We start from the raw sequence: 21,504 nt of genomic DNA, 5'->3' as shown, positions 1-21,504 counted from the left end.
AAGTTATGGATGTTTTGTCCAGATAATATAGCATATATAATTTACCTACATTGTAATTTTTTTTAATCCATAAAATTATTGTCCAAAATGTATTAAATTAGCCCCAGCATTTTTCAGTTCTTTTTCTATAAGACCCTCGCTGGAATAAGTTTGGTGACCCCCTTATCTAGTCGTTCTACAGTACGCGTTTCAAACTGCTAATGCACATTTTTATGACAACAAACAACTCTTGTGCTTTTGTTTACTACACAAATCATTCCCATTTAAATAATGTAATCAACAATTTCAGATTGTGAGTTTACCTTGTTCTTGGAATCTAATTCGATATACAGTATCTTTGGAACATATTGGTTACATAGAGTAACATAAACAGTATGTTTTTATTTCTCTTTGTGTGTTCCAGTGAGACAGATGACACCAGCAGTGTTCCAGTGATTGAGAGGCGCGGGGCTAGCCCTGGATTCAGTAAAACATCCATCCACCTCACTCTGCCCGACTTCCAAGACACTTCCACTGGTCTGATTTCTTTGCTGCATGGTTTCATTATTTGTAGATTTCTATTTGTCGGAATGTCCGCTTTCCATATACAGTATCAGTATGTTAAACCCTCTACTGTATGTTAGTTTTCAAACTGTTAGTGCAGTTCAATGTCAAAGTAGGAATATTCTTGATTTTGAAGGGTATCCAATGCTAGTTTGACTGAAGGAGCCAAGGTAAAAAAAAAAAAAAAAAAAACTCTATGATGCTAGTACTAATATTGTTTTTTTTTGTAGTCACAAAATTTCATTGACTGCAGCAAATATTTTTTAATATGCACTGAAAAATGGCACATTTTGAGGCTTATTTAACTGTCAATATCCACACACTTATTATCATAATTTTAAGTATCTCTTTTTACTTCACTTTCCACGATCAGGGTCCATGAATCCAACAGTTGCAGCATCTCGCCTGGATGCGGCCCTCTCAGAAGTGTCAGACATTAGCTTAATGCATCGCCAAGGACCTACGTACATCTGGACTACCCTGGAACGTATCTGGCTGCTAGCTGGTATGAGAGCAACACATATTATTTTTTTAAATGCTTGTTTGGATGTTTCTGAAAAATGTATACAGTTAAAAAAATGTTATGGACATTGCTCAGAGCACTATGACATATTGGACAAGACTGCATGGTTTCTGGGAATATTGAGTCTAGTTGTCCATCGTTTTTTGTTAGTGATCCGCCCCAAGACGTCTGACAAGAATCGGATCAATTTTTCCCATAAGAAATCATATAAATCCAATTATATTTGTTTCAGACACCCAAAAATAATAACACTGACACATTTTATAGAGAGTAATGATAGATATACATGCAGAAAACAATGAAAAATACATATAAATGACAAATAAAATGGATAAATTAACTTTTAACATCACTTTTACCTTTACTGAAGAAAACAGAGAGGGTGGGTTGGACTTATAATGCTACTTTTGCACATTGTTCTCCAGTGCATCCGGAAAGTATTCACAGCGTGTCGCCTTTTCCACATTTTATTCACAGCCTTATTCTAAAATGGAATAAATTCATTTTTGTCCTCAAATAAATGCTACAGACAATGCACCATATTGACAATGTTATTTGTTTATTTTTTGATTTGCAATTGTATTAAAAATAAAAAAATCACATTTACTGTACATAAGTAGTCACAGCCTTTGTCTAATACTTTGTTGATGCACCTTTTACAGCAACTACAACCTTAAGTCCTTTTGAATACGATGCCACACTCTTGGCAAACCTATATTTGGGCAGTTTGGTCCATTCCTTTTTGCAGCACCTCTCAAGCTTCATCAGGTTGGATGGGAAGCATTGTTTTTTTTATCTAGGATGTCTCTGTATATTGCTGTATTCATCTGACTAGTGTCCCAGTTCCTGTCGCTGAAAAACACCTACAGCATGATGCTGCCACTGCCATGCTTCACTCTAGGGATGGTATTGGCATGGTGATGAGCCGTGACAGGTTTCATCCAAACGTGATGCCTGGCATTTACGCCAAAGAGTTCAATATTTGTCTCATCAGGCCAGATCATTTTTTTTCTCATGGTCTGAGAGTCTTTCAGGTGCAGTTTGACACATTTTTATGAAGGAATGTCTTCAATCAATCAATCAACCAATCAATCAATCAATCAATCAATTTTTACTTATATAGCCCTAAATCACTAGTGTCTCAAAGGGCTGCACAAACCACAACACAAACCACTACGACATCCTCGGTAGGCCCACATAAGGGCAAGGAAAACTCACAACCAGTGGGACTTCGGTGACAATGATGACTATGAGAACATTGGACGAAAGCAATGGATGTTGAGCTGGTCTAACATGATACTGTGAAAGTTCAATCCATAGTGGATCCAACACAGCCGCGAGAGTCCAGTCCAAAGCGGATCCAACACAGCAGCGAGAGTCCCGTCCACAGCGGAGCCAGCAGGAAACTATCCCAAGCGGAGGCGGATCAGCAGCGCAGAGATGTCCCAAGCCGATACACAGGCGAGCGGTCCATCCTGGGTCCCGACTCTGGAGTCTTCCGTTTGGCCACTGTACCATACAGGCCTTATTGGTCGATTATGCAGAGATGGTTTTCCTTCTGGAACATGTCTCCACAGAGGAATGCTGTAGATCAGACAGAGTGACCATCGGGTTCTTGATCACCTCCCTGACTAGACTAAGTTGATCACAGCAATTTACAGAGACATCCAGGATGAAAACCAACATTTCCCATCCAACCTGCTGGAAATTGACAGGTCCTGCAAAGAGGAATGGTCAAAGAGGATCAGGTGAACCTGCATAAAGACAGGTGTACGAAACTCGTGGCATTGTATCCAAAAAGGCTTGATGCTATAATTGCTGCCAAAGGCCCATCAACAAAGTATTGAGCAAAGGAAGTGAATACTTATGTACATGTGATTTTAATTAAATTTGAAAAATTAAAAATAGCATTTTCACATCGTCATAATGGTGTATTTTCTGTGGAATTGTGAGGAAAACAATTTATTTATTGTATTTTGAAATACGGCTGTAAAATAACAAAAGGTGGAGAAAATGAAGCACTGCAAATACTTCCCAGCTGCACTTTGTCCTCAATCCAATAATCTTATAAAATTTGATATACATTTTCTGGCACTAGCAACTTTTTTTTGTCACGTTCCTCATGACAGGTTTTACTTTGTCTTTTTTTGTGCTCTTATTTTATTACATCGGTTTTCCGTCAAATGCATTCCCTGATTCCTGTCTGAAGAGGTTGCATTAAGCAGCTGCTAGTCATCACTAATCAGGAGGTTTTATTAAGCGCGGCGTCATACTTGACCATTCTGAGTGTAACCTGAATGTTAGATGCGTTCCGTTTCATCTCCTGTTTGCCTTTTTCGCCATTGCCTTGTCTTTATTTTGGTAGATTGAGTGGTCTGTGTGGATTTGCTCAGTGTGAGTTTAATTAAATGAGTGACGTGGGGAACGCCATAGTGGGTTTCAAAGTTTAGAGTGTGCACAAAGCACTTCATGTGCAATTCTAGTCCCGCCTCGTGCCCGGCCACATTCATATTACGTGCATTATCAGTCACAATAGGTCTGTGAATGTGAGTGTGAATGTTGTCTGTCTATCTGTGTTGGCCCTGCGATGAGGTGGCGACTTGTCCAGGGTGTACCCTGCCTTCCGCCCGATTGTAGCTGAGATAGGCGCCAGCGCCCCCCGCGACCCCACAAGGGAATAAGCGGTAGAAAATGGATCGATGGAATAGCAATGCCAAGGATTGCTCTTTTAAGCTCTCTGAACTCATGACTTTTCACGTCACCTATGTCAAAGCATGACATCTTGGGCACCATGGTGGATTATTTTGCAGTTGTACTCCAAAAAAAAAAAAAAAGCTCAGAAACTGAATCACCAATGTATTAGATTTTTTTTTTGGGGTGGGGGGCACTTGATTCTGTGGAATGATACATGGACAGACGGACTGGTTTGTTACACGGAATGTCTTGTTGTACGATAACCAAGACGATGTATGAAAACTGGGAAAGGAGATGAATGAGAAACAATACAATGTTTTCAACTTTATGTGCATGAAGGCAGTTGGAAGGTTTTTAGGTATCATAGTGGACATATAATGATTTGAAACACATTCTTCTGGTTTATATAATATGTATTGGATGTGTTTTGGTGTAAATATTGTGTAAATTTTACTCCACAGTTTATTTTATAACCAATTTTTGGAGTCTGTCTGCAAGATGTTCATTTCTGAAGGCGTTCTCAAATTGCAAATAAAACACCGCCACACCCTGAGATGAGATGGCGACTTGTCCAGGGTGTACCCTGCCTTCCGCCAGAATGCAGCTCAGACAGACTCCAGCATCCCCCCGCGACTTTGAAAATTTATACTGTTAAATATATATTGTGAAGGGTTTTTTTTCTTCAGACACGGCCGAAAATATACTTCAACATTGTATATTGATTCACCTGGTCACATTATCAGGCAGATCTGTGCACCCGAAGATCAATTGAGTGTGCATAGTAAAAAGTTCCTTTTAGAAACAATTAAAGGGGTCTGATTACACACAGCCACTGGGGACAAGTCAGGTCGCAGCGGTGGGTGGAATGCTTCCACGAACTGATCACACTTGTGGTCCACAATGAGGCGAATGTGGGTCAAAACGAAGCTGAGCAGCTGCGGAGCTCCATGACCAAGGGTTCTGTGCATTGTGACTGAGTGCGCAGAGGGGTATCCATGAACTGGCCGCTTACGATGCGGATGGTTCATGCCCAAGTCCTGGGCATGGCTGCTGATGGCGCGGGGGCATCCATGTACTGAACTTCCTGGCAGTTGACAAAGAGGAAGAGTGCGGGCGCCTCCACAGCTGGCTAGGAGGGCAAGTACCAGACGGGCGCCTCTGTGGTAGGCGAGCGGGCTGCAGAGCCGGACACACAGAACAATAATAAATAATAATAATAATGAATTACATTTGTAACGCACTTTACATTTGTTAAAATCTCAAAGTGCTACAAAGTATAAAAAAGGTAAAAAAATAAAAAGAATATCCATCCCATCCATCCATCCATTTTCTACCGCTTATTCCCTTTCGGGGTTGCGGGGGGCGCTGGCGCCTATCTCAGCTACAATCGGGCGGAAGGCGGGGTACACCCTGGACAAGTCGCCACCTCATCGCAGGGCCAACACAGATAGACAACACTCACACTCACATTCACACACTAGGGCCAATTTAGTGTTGCCAATCAACCTATCCCCAGGTGCATGTCTTTGGAGGTGGGAGGAAGCCGGAGTACCCGGAGGGAACCCACGCATTCACGGGGAGAACATGCAAACTCCACACAGAAAGATCCCGAGCCTGGATTTGAACCCAGGACTGCAGGACCTTCGTATTGTGAGGCAGACGCACTAACCCCTCTGCCACCGTGAAGCCCAAGTTAGAATATATAATAGAACATTTAAATATAAATATAAACATGAAAAACACTAGATAAAACATAAAAACATAGATAAAATACAAACCCCGTTTCCATATGAGTTGGGAAATTGTGTTAGATGTAAATATAAACGGAATACAATGATTTGCAAATTATTTTCAACCCATATTCAATTGAATATGCTACAAAGACAACATATTTGATGTTCAAAATGATAAACTTTTTTTTTTTTTTGCAAATCATTAACTTTAGAATTTGATTCCAGCAGCACGTGACAAAGAACTTGGGAAAGGTGGCAATAAATACTGATAAAGTTGAGGAATGCTCAACAAACTAATTGGGAACAGGTGGGTGCCATGATTGGGTATAAAAACAGCTTCCCCAAAAATGCTCAATCTTCAAGGTTCTCATAGTCATCATTGTCACCGACGTCCCACTGGGTGTGAGTTTTCCTTGCCCTTATGTGGGCCTACCGAGGATGTCGTAGTGGTTTGTGTTGTGGTTTGTGCAGCCCTTTGAGACACTAGTGATTTAGGGCTATATAAGTAAACATCGATTGATTGATTGATTGATTCACAAGAAAGGATGGGGCGAGGTACACCCCTTTGTCCACAACTGCTTGAGCAAATAGTCAAACAGTTTAAGAACAACGCTTCTCAAAGTGCAATTCCAAGACATTTAGGGATTTCAATATCTACGGTCCATAATATCATCAAAAGGTTCAGAGAATCTGAAGAAATCACTCCACGTAAGCGGCATGGCCGGAAACCAACATTGAATGACCATGACCTTCTATCCCTGGGACTGCACTGTATAAAAAACCGACATCAATCTCTAAAGGATATCACCACATGGGCTCAGGAACACTTCAGAAAACCGCTGTCACTAAATACAGTTGGTTGCTACATCTGTAAGTGCAAGTTAAAACTTTACTATGCAAAGCGAAAGCCATTTATCAACAACATCCAGAAACGCCGCCGGCTTCTCTGTGCCCGATATCATCTAAGATGGACTGATGCAAAGTGGAAAAGTTTTCTGTGGTCAGATGAGTCCACATTTCAAATTGTTTCTGGAAATATTCGACATTGTGTCATCCGGACCAAAGGGGAAGCGAACCATCCAGACTGTTATCGACGCAAAGTTCAAAAGCCAGCATCTGTGATGGTATGGGGGTGCATTAGTGCCCAAGGCATGGGGAACTTACACATCTGTGAAGGCACCGTTAATGCTGAAAGGTACATACAGGTTTTGGAGCAACATATGCTGCCATCTAAGCGCCGTCTTTTTCATGGACGCCCCTGCTTATTTCAGCAAGACAATGCCAAGCCACATTCAGCACGTGTTCCAACAGCGTGGCCTCATGAAAAAAGAGTGTGGGTACTTTCCTGGCCCGCCTGCAGTCCAGACCTCTCTCCCATCGAAAATGTGGGGCGCGTTATGAAACGTAAAATACGACAGCGGAGACCCCTGACTGTTGAACGACTGAAGCTCTACATAAAACAAGAATGGAAAAGAATTCCACTTTCAAAGGTTCAACAATTAGTTTCCTCAGTTCCCAAACGTTTGAGTGGTGTTAAAAGAAAAGGTTATGTAACACAGTGGTGAACATGTCCTTTCCCAACTACTTTGGCACGTGTTGCAGCCATGAAATTCTAAGTTAATTATTATTTGCAAAAAAAAACAAAGTTAATGAGTTTGAACATCAAATATGTTGTCTTTGTAGTGCATTCAATTGAATATGGGTTGAAAAGGATTTGCAAATCATTGTATTCCGTTTATATTTACATTTAACACAATTTCCCAACTTATATGGAAACGGGGTTTGTAGAAAAAAAAAACATGAAAGCACTGGATGAAACAGATAGGCAAGCAACGCATTTTAAAAACAAGAAGGCAAAGAAATTAGCTAAAAGCTGTGGTAAAAAGGTGGATTTTTAGTCCCTTCTTAAAACGACTGTGGTGCTCTAAGATGGTCGAGGAGAGCTTTCCAGAGTTCGGGTGCGGTTGAGCAGAGAGCCCGGCGGCCAATTGTTTGTAGGTTTGTCCTGATAGGTTTGAGTAGGTTGGTGTTTGAGGAGCGGAGATTGCGGGTGGGACGTTGAGGGGAAACTAGGTCCTTGAGGTAGGAGGGGGTGTTGCAATAGATGCATTGATGTGTTAGTAGGTAAATCTTGAATTCGGTCCGGGATGCAATATGGAGTGATTTGAGGATAAGTGTGGTATGAGCACCCTTGCGCACTCTCATCAGCATCCTCGCTGCGCTGCTTTGGATGTACTGGAGCTTTTTGATGCTCTTTTTGGGGAACCTGACGAGAAGTGTGTTGCAGTAGTCAAACCTGAAGGAGATGAAGTTTTTCGGTGTAGGTGGGTTGAGTGAGGGGCGGAGTCTTCGGATGTTGCAGAAGTTGTTGTCAACAGAATGGCAGGTCCTCGCCAGAGAAGGTGATGTTTGTTATGGGGCATGTGTTGATCTGGTGTGGGGTGCCTATTTTCATGACGACTGTTTTTGAACTATTGAGCTGCAGGAAGTTGATGCTCATCCACACCTTTATCTCCTCCAGGCAGGCGGTGAGAATGGAGAGGGGCGTTGGTGATGAGAGGGAGGTTTGCATTGTTTGCAGGTCGAGATGCGTATCATCATTATAGCAATGTAAGGATATTCCATGACTGCTGATGATAGGACCGAGGGATAGCAGGTACAGGGTCAACAGGGTGGGGTAATGGAGAGATCCCTGGGGAACACCGCAGGTGACAGGCAGGGTGCGCGAATGTGTACCTCCTATAGAGGCATATTCTGACCGACCGGGGATGTAGAACTTGAACTACTGCTGAACCTAGTGCTGGATTGTTGAGAAGGATGATGGGGTGAAGGCGACTGATTAGGACGCTGTGGTCGACAGTGTCAAATGCGGCCATTAGGTCCAGTAGGATTAGCAGAGAGGGGGAGCCGGCGTCCACCGCCATCAGGAAGTCGTTAGTGACCCTGACCAGGGTAAGTTCTGTACAGTGGGAGGAACGGAAACCAGATTGACATTTTTCGCTGATGTTGTTGAGAAGAAGACTACTTTCTCTAGCATTTTAGAGAGGAACGGGAGGTTTGAGAAGGGCCTGTAGTTGGAGAGGGTGTCTGGGTCGAGGGAGGGTTTTTTGAGACGAGGGGTAAGGATGGAGGTCTGAAGAGCTGATGGAATGTGGCCGGTCTGGAAGGAGAGGTTGATAATGTTGGTGATCAGGGGACTTATTGTACAGATGTTGGTTTTGACTAGGGAGGTGGGAAAGGGGTACAGGGCACAGGTAGAGGGCTTCATTCCTCTGACAATGTCCGCAATTTCTTGCTCTGTTGTGCTGGTAGATGAGAGCGGGTTAGGGATCGGAGGCAGTGGGATGATGGTTGGAACAATTTGAGTGACGGGGCTGGTAAGGAGGAACCGGATGTCGTTTACCTTAGTTCTGAAGAACTCAAAGTAGGTGTTACATTGATCAGCTGTTGTGTTATGGTGTTTGGAGGTTTGTGGTTGCAGAAAGTGGTTGACGGTGGAGAAGAATGTCTTAGAGTTGCCAGGGATATTGTTGATTATGTTGGAGTAAAACTGTGACTATGCCTCCCCGAGCGACCTTGCATCTTGACTGGCTACAGAGCAAGAGACAAAGCTGGTTAGAGGAAAGGCTGGAGGTGGCGCCGAACCCACTGGGGGCGAGGCTGGAAGTGGCGTTGGAACCACTGTAGCCGATGCTGGAGGCGGCGCTGGACCCACTGGAGGCAGTGTCGAACCCATCGGAGGAGCAGGTGGCATCGGACCGACTAGAGTAGCCAGTGGCGTCAAACCCACTGGTGTAGCTAGTAGCAGAGGCCTTGCAGAAGGTGGCTGTGTCTGCAGGGGAACCACAGAGAGGGCTTCTTCTGCACAAGAAACAGATCTTCCCTCTTCAGCTCCACAAAAAACCTTCCAGTACCACTTCGCGCTGTACTTCACTTGATACTGGTCACGTGTTGGAAGAGGAAGAGCTGGTACTGGAGTTAGAGCTGACAGCGCCCCTGCTGGTGAACAGGCGAGCAGCGCCCTTGCAGGATGAAGCTGTGCATCTTCAATGGCACAGCCGCCAATGCTAACCCCCAACTCCTCAGGAAGCGGATACAAGATGCTCTCTCTCACAGGAGGAGCAGAAGCCAAGGTTGGGAGGGAGGTCTGGAGTAGGGCGGCAGCTTCCTCTCATGCAGATTCCCCACATTCTTTAAGTTAGGCAGGAACATGCACAGGAAGTTGCAGCGGAGCGGTTACAGGCATAGGCAGACGCCGTGAAGCAGGGACTGGAACAGTGCATTAACATGCCCGGAGCAAGTGCCTTGGAAAAATGTGGAGCAGGTGAGGCAGGCGAATCTTGCATCTTCAGGGAATATATGCATTATACTTTAACAAAATGTCCATAGTGTCAGTTGTATATAATTTAATGTCTCTCGGTGAAAGCTGGCTCATGGGCCAGGAAAACATGAATGTGCATCTGAAAGAGAGTCTTTGAGCAGCGTGATGTCATCAGGACATGCCACAGGTGTCATCATGCATGGCTGTTGTTTCCGTGCACGTTTTTTTGTTTTGTTTTTTGTCCGTGTTTCTTTCTTCATTCCACGAAATACAACGTTCAAAAACAACAAGCACAATCTTTTTTCTTAATGATTATTTTTAATTATTTATTTCATTACAACAAGCTCAATCTCTGTGAGTCGCTCTCTTTCTCTCTTTACGGTAAACACATTTTTATATATACCTTTGTTTAAAATGTTCAAAATTTACAAACATTACAAAACATGAAATTCTAACAAGGACATTTTAAATCAAGTACAAAAACAATATAACACAGCGCCATGGGGTTGTTAATTCAATAAAGGAATTTATTGTAGAATATAGTGTTTTCTCAGCTTTTTGGTTGCTAGAGTTAGATAGCGTTGTAACCCTTTTTTAAAAGGCACAAAACACAGGTCGGGTATTGAAAACTTTATATTTATGAATATAAAACTTAGCCAATAGTATGATAAGTTTGCAAAGGTAAAATTAATTTTAAAGTTTTTTCTCAGATCGTAAATCCAAATAGCACATCTTTAAGAAACCACAAGTTTGTCATAAATTTTGTCCAAGATGAAACAAGAGCTGCTTTGCCATAGTGATCGAGTGCTTTCACAAGTCCGAAACAGTTGGTAAACGGTCTCTAGATGCATGTTACATACGGTGCGGGTAATATCAATGTCCTTCTAGTATCTAACCATCACAGTCTTCACAGGGTAATAACAATGAATGATCTTGAAATAAATCTCTTTGACTTTGTTCGTAAGTAAATACCTGTTAGGAAGAGACAAAGCTTTGACACAGCTGATGTCGAATGATTCTACAACGCAATTACATGGGAGACAGACAAACAATCATTTTGGAATAAGCTGTGGATTTTTCTTGAATTTTTCGATCAAAACAATGTTTCAAGCAAAGAAAAACGCTCTGCATCTACTACCGGAGTTTTTGATAAGTCTGAAGATTTTGACCACTGAATTGCGATCACAGCCACAGGAGAGACACCTGGCCTCTTCGACCTGATTTTGGTCAGTTGAGAGGCACAGATACGCTGAAATAAGGCGAGTTGGAAGACCCGTTAGCCTCAAGCCAACGGCGCCTTACCACAATTCAAAGCGGTTGTCTAGCAGACAAAGAGCTGTTCTTTGTCTAGCAGACAAAGAGCAGCTCGAAGACCTCTATGAAGAAGACAAAACATGGACCCAGATTTCCCCCGCCCGGACGCGGGTCACCGGGGCCCCCTTCTGGAGCCAGGCCCGGAGGTGGAGCACGATGGCGAGCACCTGGTGGCCGGGCCTGTTCCCATGGGGTCCGGCCGGGCACAGCCCGAAAAGGCAACGTGGGTCACCCCTTCAATGGGCTCACCACCCATAGCAGGGCCCATAGAGGTCGGGTGCAATGTGAGCTGGGCGGCAGCCGAAGGCAGGGCACTTGGCGGTCCGATCCTCGGTTACAGAAGCTAGCTCTTGGGACGTGGAACGTCACATCACTGGGCGGGAAAAGAGCCTGAGCTAGTGCGCGAAGTGGAGAAGTTCCGGCTGGATATAGTCGGACTCACTTCGACGCACAGCAAGGGCTCTGGAACCACTTCTCTCGAGAGGCACTGGACCCTCTTCCACTCTGGCGTTGCCGACAGTGAGAGGCGACGGGCTGGAGTGGCAATTCTGGTTGCCCCCCGGCTTAAAGCCTGCACGTTGGACTTCAACCCAGTGGACGAAAGGGTAGCCTCCCTCCGCCTTCGGGTGGGGGGACGGGTCCTGACTGTTGTTTGTGCTTACGCACCAAACAGCAGTTCAGAGTACCCACCCTTTTTGGGTACACTCGAGGGAGTACTGGAAAGTGCTCCCCCGGGTGATTCCCTTGTCCTACTGGGGGACTTCAACGCTCATGTTGGCAACGACAGTGAAACCTGGAGAGGCGTGATTGGGAAGAATGGCCGCCCGGATCTGAACGCGAGTTGTGTTTTGTTATTGGACTTTTGTGCTCGTCACAGTTTGTCCATTACAAACACCATGTTCAAACATAAGGGTGTCCATATGTGCACTTGGCACCAGGACACCCTAAGCCGCAGTTCCATGATCGACTTTGTAGTTGTGTCATCGGATTTGCGGCCTTATGTTTTGGACACTCGGGTGAAGAGAGGGGCGGAGCTTTCTACCGATCATCGCCTGGTGGTGAGTTGGCTGCGATGGTGGGGGAGGATGCCGGACAGACCTGGCAGGCCCAAACCTATTGTGAGCTTCTGCCGGGAACGTCTGGCAGATTCTCCTGTCAGAGAAAGTTTCAATTCCCACCTCCGGAAGAACTTCGAACATGTCACGAGGGAGGTGCTGGACATTGAGTCCGAGTGGACCATGTTCCGCACCTCTATTGTCGAGGCGGCTGATCAGAGCTGTGGCCGCAAGGTAGTTGGTGCCTGTCGAGGCAGCAATCCTAAAACCCCTTGGTGGACACCAGCGGTGAGGGATGCCGTCAAGCTGAAGAAGGAGTCCTATCGTGTCCTTTTGGCTCATAGGACTCCGGAGGCAGTGGACAGGTACCGACAGGCCAAGCGGTGTGCGGCTTCAGCGGTCGCTGAGGCAAAAACTCGGACATGGGAGGAGTTCGGGGAAGCCATGGAAAACGACTTCCGGACGGCTTCGAAGCGATTCTGGACCACCGTCCGCCGCCTCAGGAAGGGGAAGCAGTGCACTATCAACACCGTGTATGGTGCGGATGGTGTTCTGCTGACCTCAACTGCGGATGTTGTGGATAGGTGGAAGGAATACTTCGAAGACCTCCTCAATCCCACCAACACGTCTTCCTATGAGGAAGCAGTGCCTGGGGAATATGTGGTGGACTCTCCTATTTCTGGGGCTGAGGTCGCTGAGGTAGTTAAAAAGCTCCTCGGTGGCAAGGCCCCGGGGGTGGACGAGATCCGCCCGGAGTTCCTTAAGGCTCTGGATGCTGTGGGGCTGTCTTGGTTGACAAGACTCTGCAGCATCGCGTGGACATTGGGGTCGGTACCTCTGGATTGGCAGACCGGGGTGGTGGTTCCTCTCTTTTAGAAGGGGGACCGGAGGGTGTGTTCCAACTATCGTGGGATCACACTCCTCAGCCTTCCCGGTAAGGTTTATTCAGGTGTACTGGAGAGGAGGCTACGCCGGATAGTCGAACCTCGGATTCAGGAGGAACAGTGTGGTTTTCGTCCTGGTCGTGGAACTGTGGACCAGCTCTATACTCTCCGCAGGGTTCTTGAGGGTGCATGGGAGTTTGCCCAACCAGTCTACATGTGCTTTGTGGACTTGGAGAAGGCATTCGACCGTGTCCCTCGGGAAGTCCTGTGGGGAGTGCTCAGAGAGTATGGGGTACCGGACTGTCTTATTGTGGCGGTCTGCTCCCTGTACGATCAGTGCCAGAGCTTGGTCCGCATTGCCGGCAGTAAGTCGAACACATTTCCAGTGAGAGTTGGACTCCGCCAAGGCTGTCCTTTGTCACCGATTCTGTTCATAACTTTTATGGACAGAATTTCTAGGTGCAGTCAAGGCGTTGAGGGGTTCCGGTTTGGTGACCGCAGGATTAGGTCTCTGCTTTTTGCAGATGATGTGGTCCTGATGGCTTCATCCGACCGGGATCTTCAGCTCTCACTGGATCGGTTTGCAGCCGAGTGTGAAGCGACCGGAATGAGAATCAGCACCTCCAAGTCCGAGTCCATGGTTCTCACCCGGAAAAGGGTGGAATGCCATCTCCGGGTTGGGGAGGAGACACTGCCCCAAGTGGAGGAGTTCAAGTACCTAGGAGTCTTGTTCACGAGTGAGGGAAGAGTGGATCGTGAGATCGACAGTCTTCAGTAATGCGGGCGTTGTACCGATCCGTTGTGGTGAAGAAGGAGCTGAGCCGGAAGGCAAAGCTCTCAATTTACCGGTCGATCTACGTTCCCTTCCTCACCTATGGTCATGAGCTTTGGGTCATGACCGAAAGGATAAGATCACGGGTACAAGCGGCCGAAATGAGTTTCCTCCGCCGTGTGGCGGGGCTCTCCCTTAGAGATAGGGTGAGAAGCTCTGCCATCCGGGAGGAACTCAAAGTAAAGCCGCTGCTCCTTCACATCGAGAGGAGCCAGATGAGGTGGTTCGGGCATCTGGTCAGGATGCCACCCGAACGCCTCCCTAGGGAGGTGTTTAGGGCATGTCCAACCGGTAGGAGGCCACGGGGAAGACCCAGGACACGTTGGGAAGACTATGTCTCCCGGCTGTCCTGGGAACGCCTCGGGATCCCCCGGGAAGAGCTAGACGATGTGGCTGGGGAAAGGGAAGTCTGGGTTTCCCTGCTTAGGTTGTTGCCCCCGCGACCCGACCTCGGATAAGCGGAAGAAGATGGATGGATGGATGGATGTCTAACAACAAAAAGCTATGGCAAGTTTATAGCTGTTTTAAAGTGCTTCCGACGATGCAGAGTGATATAAATTGACAGGTGCAAGGTATGGAATTGTTGAAAAAAAACAAGTTAAAAGTGTGTCAAGTCGCTAAAGAAGCAATTGCCGTTTAAGACACAAGAGGCACTGACGTAAGGAAAAACTGAAATCCCGAAACGTTCGGTGTCAGCTGACACAGGACACAAGGGGAAACAAGATTTGAGGGTGGACACAGGACATGATGGGAATGAAGAAGGGATACTACAAAAACTATTTCATGAATTTAAAGAAGAAATGAAAGAAATGATGGATGGATGGAAAGAAGAAATTAAAAAAGATCTGAGAAAAGCAACAACAGAACACAAACAAGATATAAAAAGTTTGCAGGAAATATAGAAAGTTTGCAAACTCAGAATAACAGCATAAAAAAGGACACCTATGAAACGCGACAACAAATGAAGACATTTCAAGAAGACAACAACATGCTCTGGAATATCGTAGATGAAATGGATCAGGATAAACGAATGAATGATATCATCGTGACAGGGCACCGAATTAAACCAAGATCTTATGCGAAAGCTGTGAATAATGGAGGTGAACCAGATGAAATGGATATTGTCTCAGCAGAACAGCAAGTGGTAAACTTTCTGCAATTAAAGGAAATTGAAATCGACATTAATACCATCGAAACATGCATCCCACTGAACGGAAGAAACAACAACGCCACTCCAGTCGTCCTTGTGAAACTCCTAAACAGAAAATCTAAAATGGCATTGCTGAGACAGGGAAAGAAGCTGAAAAGAAAGAAATATGTACATGAATGAGCATCTCAAAAAACGTAATGCTGGAATCGCCAAGAAAGCACCCCACTTGAGAAAGCATGGAAAAATCCAGGTAACTTGGAGCGCCAACTGTAAAATCTACATCAAGCTGAATGGAAGTCCAGAAGCAAAAATACGTGTCCATGACATCAAAGACCTGGACAAATTTTAAAGTTTACACAGCTTCCACAACAACGATGATAATGGACTCTAACAGAAAATAAACACCTAAATTCAACATCAACACTTCTATGTTCCAAGGGACGACTGAACAAGAACACCTAGATTCAGGAGTGCATCCACCTACACTTATAGAGATTATTGAAACAACATCAAAGATTGTTAAACAAGAAAATATGGAACTAAAAAACTTCTGCAACAAATATCACAAAAACCAGGATTTGGAAAATGATAGAGAGCCAGATACAAATGTTTTCTCCAAAATCAGTAATAATTGTTTTTATTATACAGATGAACAATATGATAGCATCATTAAATTTGATAACAAATTGTCAATTATTAATTTTAGTAGCGGAAGCTTGTATGCAAATTACAACAACATTAAGAACTTTTTGAAACACATCAACAAACCCTTCAAAGTGATCGCCGTCACAGAAACATGGATTGATGATAAAAAAAAAAGATTATATTTTGATCTGAAGGACATCAACAGAACCAACAAAAATGGAGGAGGAGTAGCTGTGTACGTGATGAAGAACCTGAACTACAAAGTGGTAAAAAACATGTAATTTTCTATAATTAATATCTTAGAATGTATAACCATTGAAATATGTCTGGAAAAAAATCAAAAACATATTAATCAGTTGTATATATATATAGATCACCTAAGTCAAGTATAGAAACATTTCAAGAATGGATCATGGCAAATTACACGGACAATGGTAAAAAAAATAATTTTCTTATGTGGTGACCTTTTGAACCCTCACAAGCAAAAGTCTATTTATGACTTAATTGGTACAATGTACAGCATCAGTTTATATCCTAAAATCACAAGGCCAAGCAGATTCACAGGACACTGTGCCATGCTTATTAATAATATTTTTACCAATGATTTTGATAATAATACTACAAGTGGTCTACTTATAACTGACGTTGGTGATCATCTGCCAGTTTTTACAATATATGATGGAAACTAAAAGAAGAACATGGAAGAGAAAAGGACATTTCGAAGACTGCACAGAGAAGAGGATGATTGCTCTCAAAATTGAGCTCGAAAACCAAAATTGGGACAATGTGTACAATGAAAAAGAGGTTGATGAAGCATATGAACATTTCTTAAACAAGTTCATAATACTTTATGACAAACATTGTCCATGGAAACAACTCAGTTGAAAACAGAGAAAGAATAATCAACCATGACACAAGGATCAAAAAATGCTTGTAAGAAGAATAAACTATATAGAAAATTTATAGCACAAAGAACTACAGAGGCAGAAAATAAGTACAAAAAGTATAAAAACAAGCTAACAAACATACTACAATCATGTAGAAATGAATATTACAGTGAATTATTGGACAGGAACAAAAACTATTGAATTATTGGACAGGAACAAAAATAATATGAGTAGCTTCGCATTTCAAGCTTTGCCTTAACCCCCTGGCGTTGAGACAAACTATAGATAAAGACAAGCTTGAAACAAAATGCTTTTGTATTTAGAAACATCAATTAGATGCATTGGTAACAGTATCATATTAATATTAAAAAAAGTGCAAACACCGGCTGGTGCATAAGTTTGAACTCTTTCAACAAAATAACAAAGTCAGGAGTAAGTAAATGTCTGAAAGGTGTATCTTCAGACTGGAAGAGGGATTTCTTCTTTGTCAATAAATGCTTGACCACCTACAAAGTAGGCAATTTTCCCTGCCTTGTGTGCTTCACCCACCAGTGGCCATAGCTTCATTCTTGCTTATCTGTCGGCTGTGTCCTCAACTAAGCGCAACCCGATGCCTCGCAAGTAAGAGGAATTCTTAGCAGCGGCCCAGACTGCAGCCCTGTGCACACGGGAGAAAAACTGCACGAAAACACCCCTGTTACCTTTCGGAGTCTTCACTCTAACGTGGTGCAGGTGTCGATAACATTCGGGAGCCGTTCAGCATTAGGCGGCAGCAGAGCCTGGCAATCTCTAATAACCTCTTCAAATACATCTCTGTCCTCCACACGCTCGGCCACACCATGCTTTTCAGGTTCGCCTTGAATATCTCTCTATCTCGGTGATGCGTTCCTGAAGTGCACTGATTAATTTTGTATCCCCCTCCACAGCCAGTTCCAGCTCAGAAACTCTCCCCTTTCCCTCGCTCATTTGTTTTCAGACTTGTTCCACTTTAATGCTCAGGCTGGCAATTTGAGTGGTGTTGGTCTAGATTCACTTATTCAGCTCGTCCGAGCAGGCGTTCAGCTCGTCCGAGCGGGTGTTAATTAGTACGGATTGCGTAGCAACAATGTCGCTAGCATTCATTTCATCTTTTCCTTTTTTGGTGGGAGGTTTTTCCGGTGTTAAGGAAAGTCTTCTTCATTCATTAGAAAACTTTTCATGCTGTCCTCACCGATGCAATAGTCATGGCAGTTCTCAATTAGCGGTTTTGAGGCTAAAGTTGTAGCGTTTTCCGCCATCTTCCTTGCTATACTTTTTCTCTTCGAGCCAGAAGACGACATAGTACAAAGGAACAGCTTCCAAAGTCCAGCCAAATGAAACGCATAGAGACTATAGATAAACTATTACATTTATTTTCAATCAAACACAAGCCGCTTTCACAAGTTTAAATTATTTTTAGATACTGCTCTCACAAATAAGACCTGTCACCCAGCATCTTGGTTCCCCCCACTTACGTGCACGTCCTAGGGAACACTGTTGACATGGTGACATCACCAGGATGCAATGGATCCGAGCTCTGACGGCTTTGTACGGTAGCACAAGCAGAGGAAACAGATGCCAGGTGTGTGTCCGTTGTACTATGCTCGGGCTAAACTGGCGGGGTAGAAGCAGCTGTCAGTGCCTAGGTCTGGTGAAGAGAAGGTTTGCGCAAGAACAAGACGGCAGGGTGGCTACTTCACCGGGACAGACACGGTCCAACTTCCTCGTTTTTTTCCCGGAAAAAGTACCGGTTCTCTGTAATCTTCGACATCAGCAAGCCCCATGCCTCATACATCCCCTAATAGAGGTGCACGTTGTCCACTTCCTCTTCCTCGTATTTGGAGTCACACCACCACGACTGCTGCTGCTTTCCATTGCGAGAACCGCATATACGCAGATTTTGTTTCCCAGGATGCAAAAGACAAGCAGGAGGCGAAGTGCAAGTAAGAATATTTTATCCATAAGATAGGTAAAAATACACAAAAAGCTGTTGTGCCCCTAGTAGCCTGTGACGCTCACGGCAAGCGTAGCTTAGCGGCAATATAGCAAAGGCATTATAGTTGAGCATACACCTAAAAATCTAACGAAACAGACACAAACCTGGAATGTAACTCGTCGCGTGAAGTGAGCAATGGACCAGCGCTTACTGCCTGGCAAGACGGTTATAAATCAGAGAGATGATTAGCCTTACAACAGGTGGGGATGCTAATCATTATGACAGACAGGTGTGGCCTCTAGGCTCCTAGCAATGGAAAGGAAAGAAAGGAGGGGAAAAGTGCTCGGAACAGAACTAAATCCAAAACCGAGGAGATCAATACAACAAAAGCCAACACTGGACGTGACCTGCTGACGGATCACGACAATTGTACATGCTAAAGAAACTACTGTCCACGTGTTTTCATGTGCTCTCTGGAAGCTATCATTACATGAGCTAGGATTCTGATTAGTAAATTTGCTTATATTCTCAAAATTATTCATCAAGTCTAAACTTGGCATTCAACCACATTTTATTTGAAACTCGCCAAATACGTCCTTACTCAGAGGAACACACCAAAGCACAGAAAATGGGCCCCGGAGTTGATTCTGCACAGTTATAGCAGAAATGAGACAGTAAATGTATTGTACACAGTAGAGAGCATCCAAAAGAGAAATGTTGCAACAGTACCAGTAGGTTTGCACTACTCTCTTGGGCTGAAGGGAGTTGAATGAGAGGAAGCATGTCAGGGTCATGTCCCTTGTTGTGTACTGCAATTTTTTGAAGGTTATTTTCTATATCCAACCTTCAACTCCAGCTATTCATGTGCTGAGAAATGAGGCAAAAATGTGTGCTCATGTGTGTCCCTTGTGTAATGGATAGATTGAGTTCCTTCCCAGCATTCCTCCTCTCATCGGTCACTTCCTGTCTCAATCTCACTTCCTGATTGGTCACAGGAAAAAAAACACACAATGAGGAGACTTCATGTTAGGATGACATACAAAATACACACAGAAGTCCTCACTAATCTCATCTAATTTCTTGAAGATGAAGCTATAGTATGAACATGCAATCGGCACATTTGTTACACTATATGGTTTACACAATTGTGTTCACATAGAATTCAAGAGAAGACCAAAGGCCTGATTTACTAAGATCTAAATACCTGGCGCTAAAAAGCATATGCAATCTATAAAATTCTGTCTATTATAAGCAGTGAAAGACAAGCTACTTGTAAAATGTAGTAAGCTATGCTATAAGATACTCTCGATTAAATGTAGCTAAGTTACAGTACAGGGTAAGCCACCTCCGCAGAATTGTAGCAAGCTACAATGCAAAGGTAGATTGCTGCATGAAAGTTACATTTAAAGGCATTTATATATATGGTCCCACATGTCTAAAATCAATGTTAATGTAACTGAGAGTGTACAAATGGACACAATTAGGGTCCAATACTACAAACCCCGTTTCCATATGAATGTTGTGTTAGATGTAAATATAAACGGAATAGAATGATTTGCAAATCCTTTTCAACCCATATTCAATTGAATGCACTCCAAAGACAAGATATTTGATGTTCAAACTCATAAACTTTATTTTTTTTTGCAAATAATAATTAACTTAGAATTTCATGGCTGCAACACATGCCAAAGTAGTTGGGAAAGGGCATGTTCACCACTGTGTTACATCATCTTTTCTTTTAACAACGCTCAATAAACGTTTGGGAACTGAGGAAACTAATTGTTGAAGCTTTGAAAGTGGAATTCTTTCCCATTCTTGTTTTATGTAGAGCTTTAGTCGTTCAACAGTCCGAGTCTCCGCTGTCGTATTTTACGCTTCATAATGCGCCACATATTTTCGATGGGAGACAGGTCTGGACTGCAGGCGGCCCAGGAAAGTACCCGCACTCTTTTACTATGAAGCCACGCTGTTATAACACTTGGCTTGGCATTGTTTTTCTGAAAAAAGCAGGGACGTCCATGATAACGTTGCTTGGATGTCAGTATATGTTGTTCCAAAACCTGTATGGACAATTCAGCAATAATGGTGCCTTAACAGATGTGTAAGTTACCCATGCCTTGGGCACCTATACACCCCCATACCATCACAGATGCTGGCTTTTGAACTTTGCGCCTATACAGAAACAATCCGATGGTTATTTTGTTCCGGAGGACACCACATCCACAGTTTCCAAATATAATTTGAAATGTGAACTCGTCAGACCACAGAACACTTTACCACTTTGCATCAGTCCATCTTAGATGAGCTCGGGCCCAGAGAAGCCGGCGGCGTTCCTTGGTGTTGTTGATAAATGGCTTTTGCTTTGGATAGTAGTTTTAACTTGCACTTACAGATGTAGCGACCAACTGTAGTTACTGACAGTGGTTTTATGAAGTGTTCCTGAGCCCATGTGGTGATATCCTTTACACACTGATGTCGATTTTTGATGCAGTACCGCTTGAGGGATCAAAGGTCCTTAATATCATCGCTTACGTGCAGTGATTTCTCCAGATTCTCTGACTCTTTTGATGATTTTACGCACAGTAGATGGTAAAATCCCTAAATTCCTTGCAATAGCTTGTTGAGAAATGTTGTTCTAAAACTGTTCGACAATTTGCTTACAAATTGGTGTACCTCGCCCCATACTTTCTTGTGAAAGACTGAGCATTTGTTGGGAAGCTGTTTTTATACCCAATCATGGCACCCACCTGTTCCCAATTAGCCTGCACACCTGTGGGATGTTCCAAATAAGTGTTTGATGAGCATTCCTCAACTTTATCAGTATTTTTTGCCACATTTCCTAACTTCTTTGTCACATGTTGCTGGTATCAAATTCTAAAGTTAATGATTATTTGGAAAAAAAAAAAAAAAAAAGGTTTATCAGTTTTAACTTCAAATATGTTGTCTGTGTAGCATAATCAATTGAATAT

The 21,504-nt window shown here is 43.7% G+C and overlaps 1 protein-coding gene across 7 annotated transcripts in view; it reads left to right on the top strand.

The window, feature by feature from the left end:
• The window catches only part of ttc7a (tetratricopeptide repeat domain 7A), a 143,438-nt gene that overhangs the window by 83,273 nt on the left and 38,661 nt on the right, over positions 1 to 21,504 (top strand). For all 7 annotated transcript variants that reach the window (XM_061910939.1, XM_061910936.1, XM_061910933.1 and 4 more), the window contains 2 exons: positions 404 to 516; positions 917 to 1,048. In XM_061910939.1, coding sequence (XP_061766923.1) covers positions 404 to 516; positions 917 to 1,048 — 245 coding nt within the window. The remainder of the gene's footprint in view (positions 1 to 403; positions 517 to 916; positions 1,049 to 21,504) is intronic.

This window comes from Nerophis ophidion, linkage group LG09, assembly GCF_033978795.1.
Source record: "Nerophis ophidion isolate RoL-2023_Sa linkage group LG09, RoL_Noph_v1.0, whole genome shotgun sequence".
Classification (NCBI taxonomy): Eukaryota; Metazoa; Chordata; class Actinopteri; order Syngnathiformes; family Syngnathidae; genus Nerophis; species Nerophis ophidion.
Note: the sequence above shows the minus strand (reverse complement) of the source record. Positions and strands in the feature narration are given on the sequence as shown.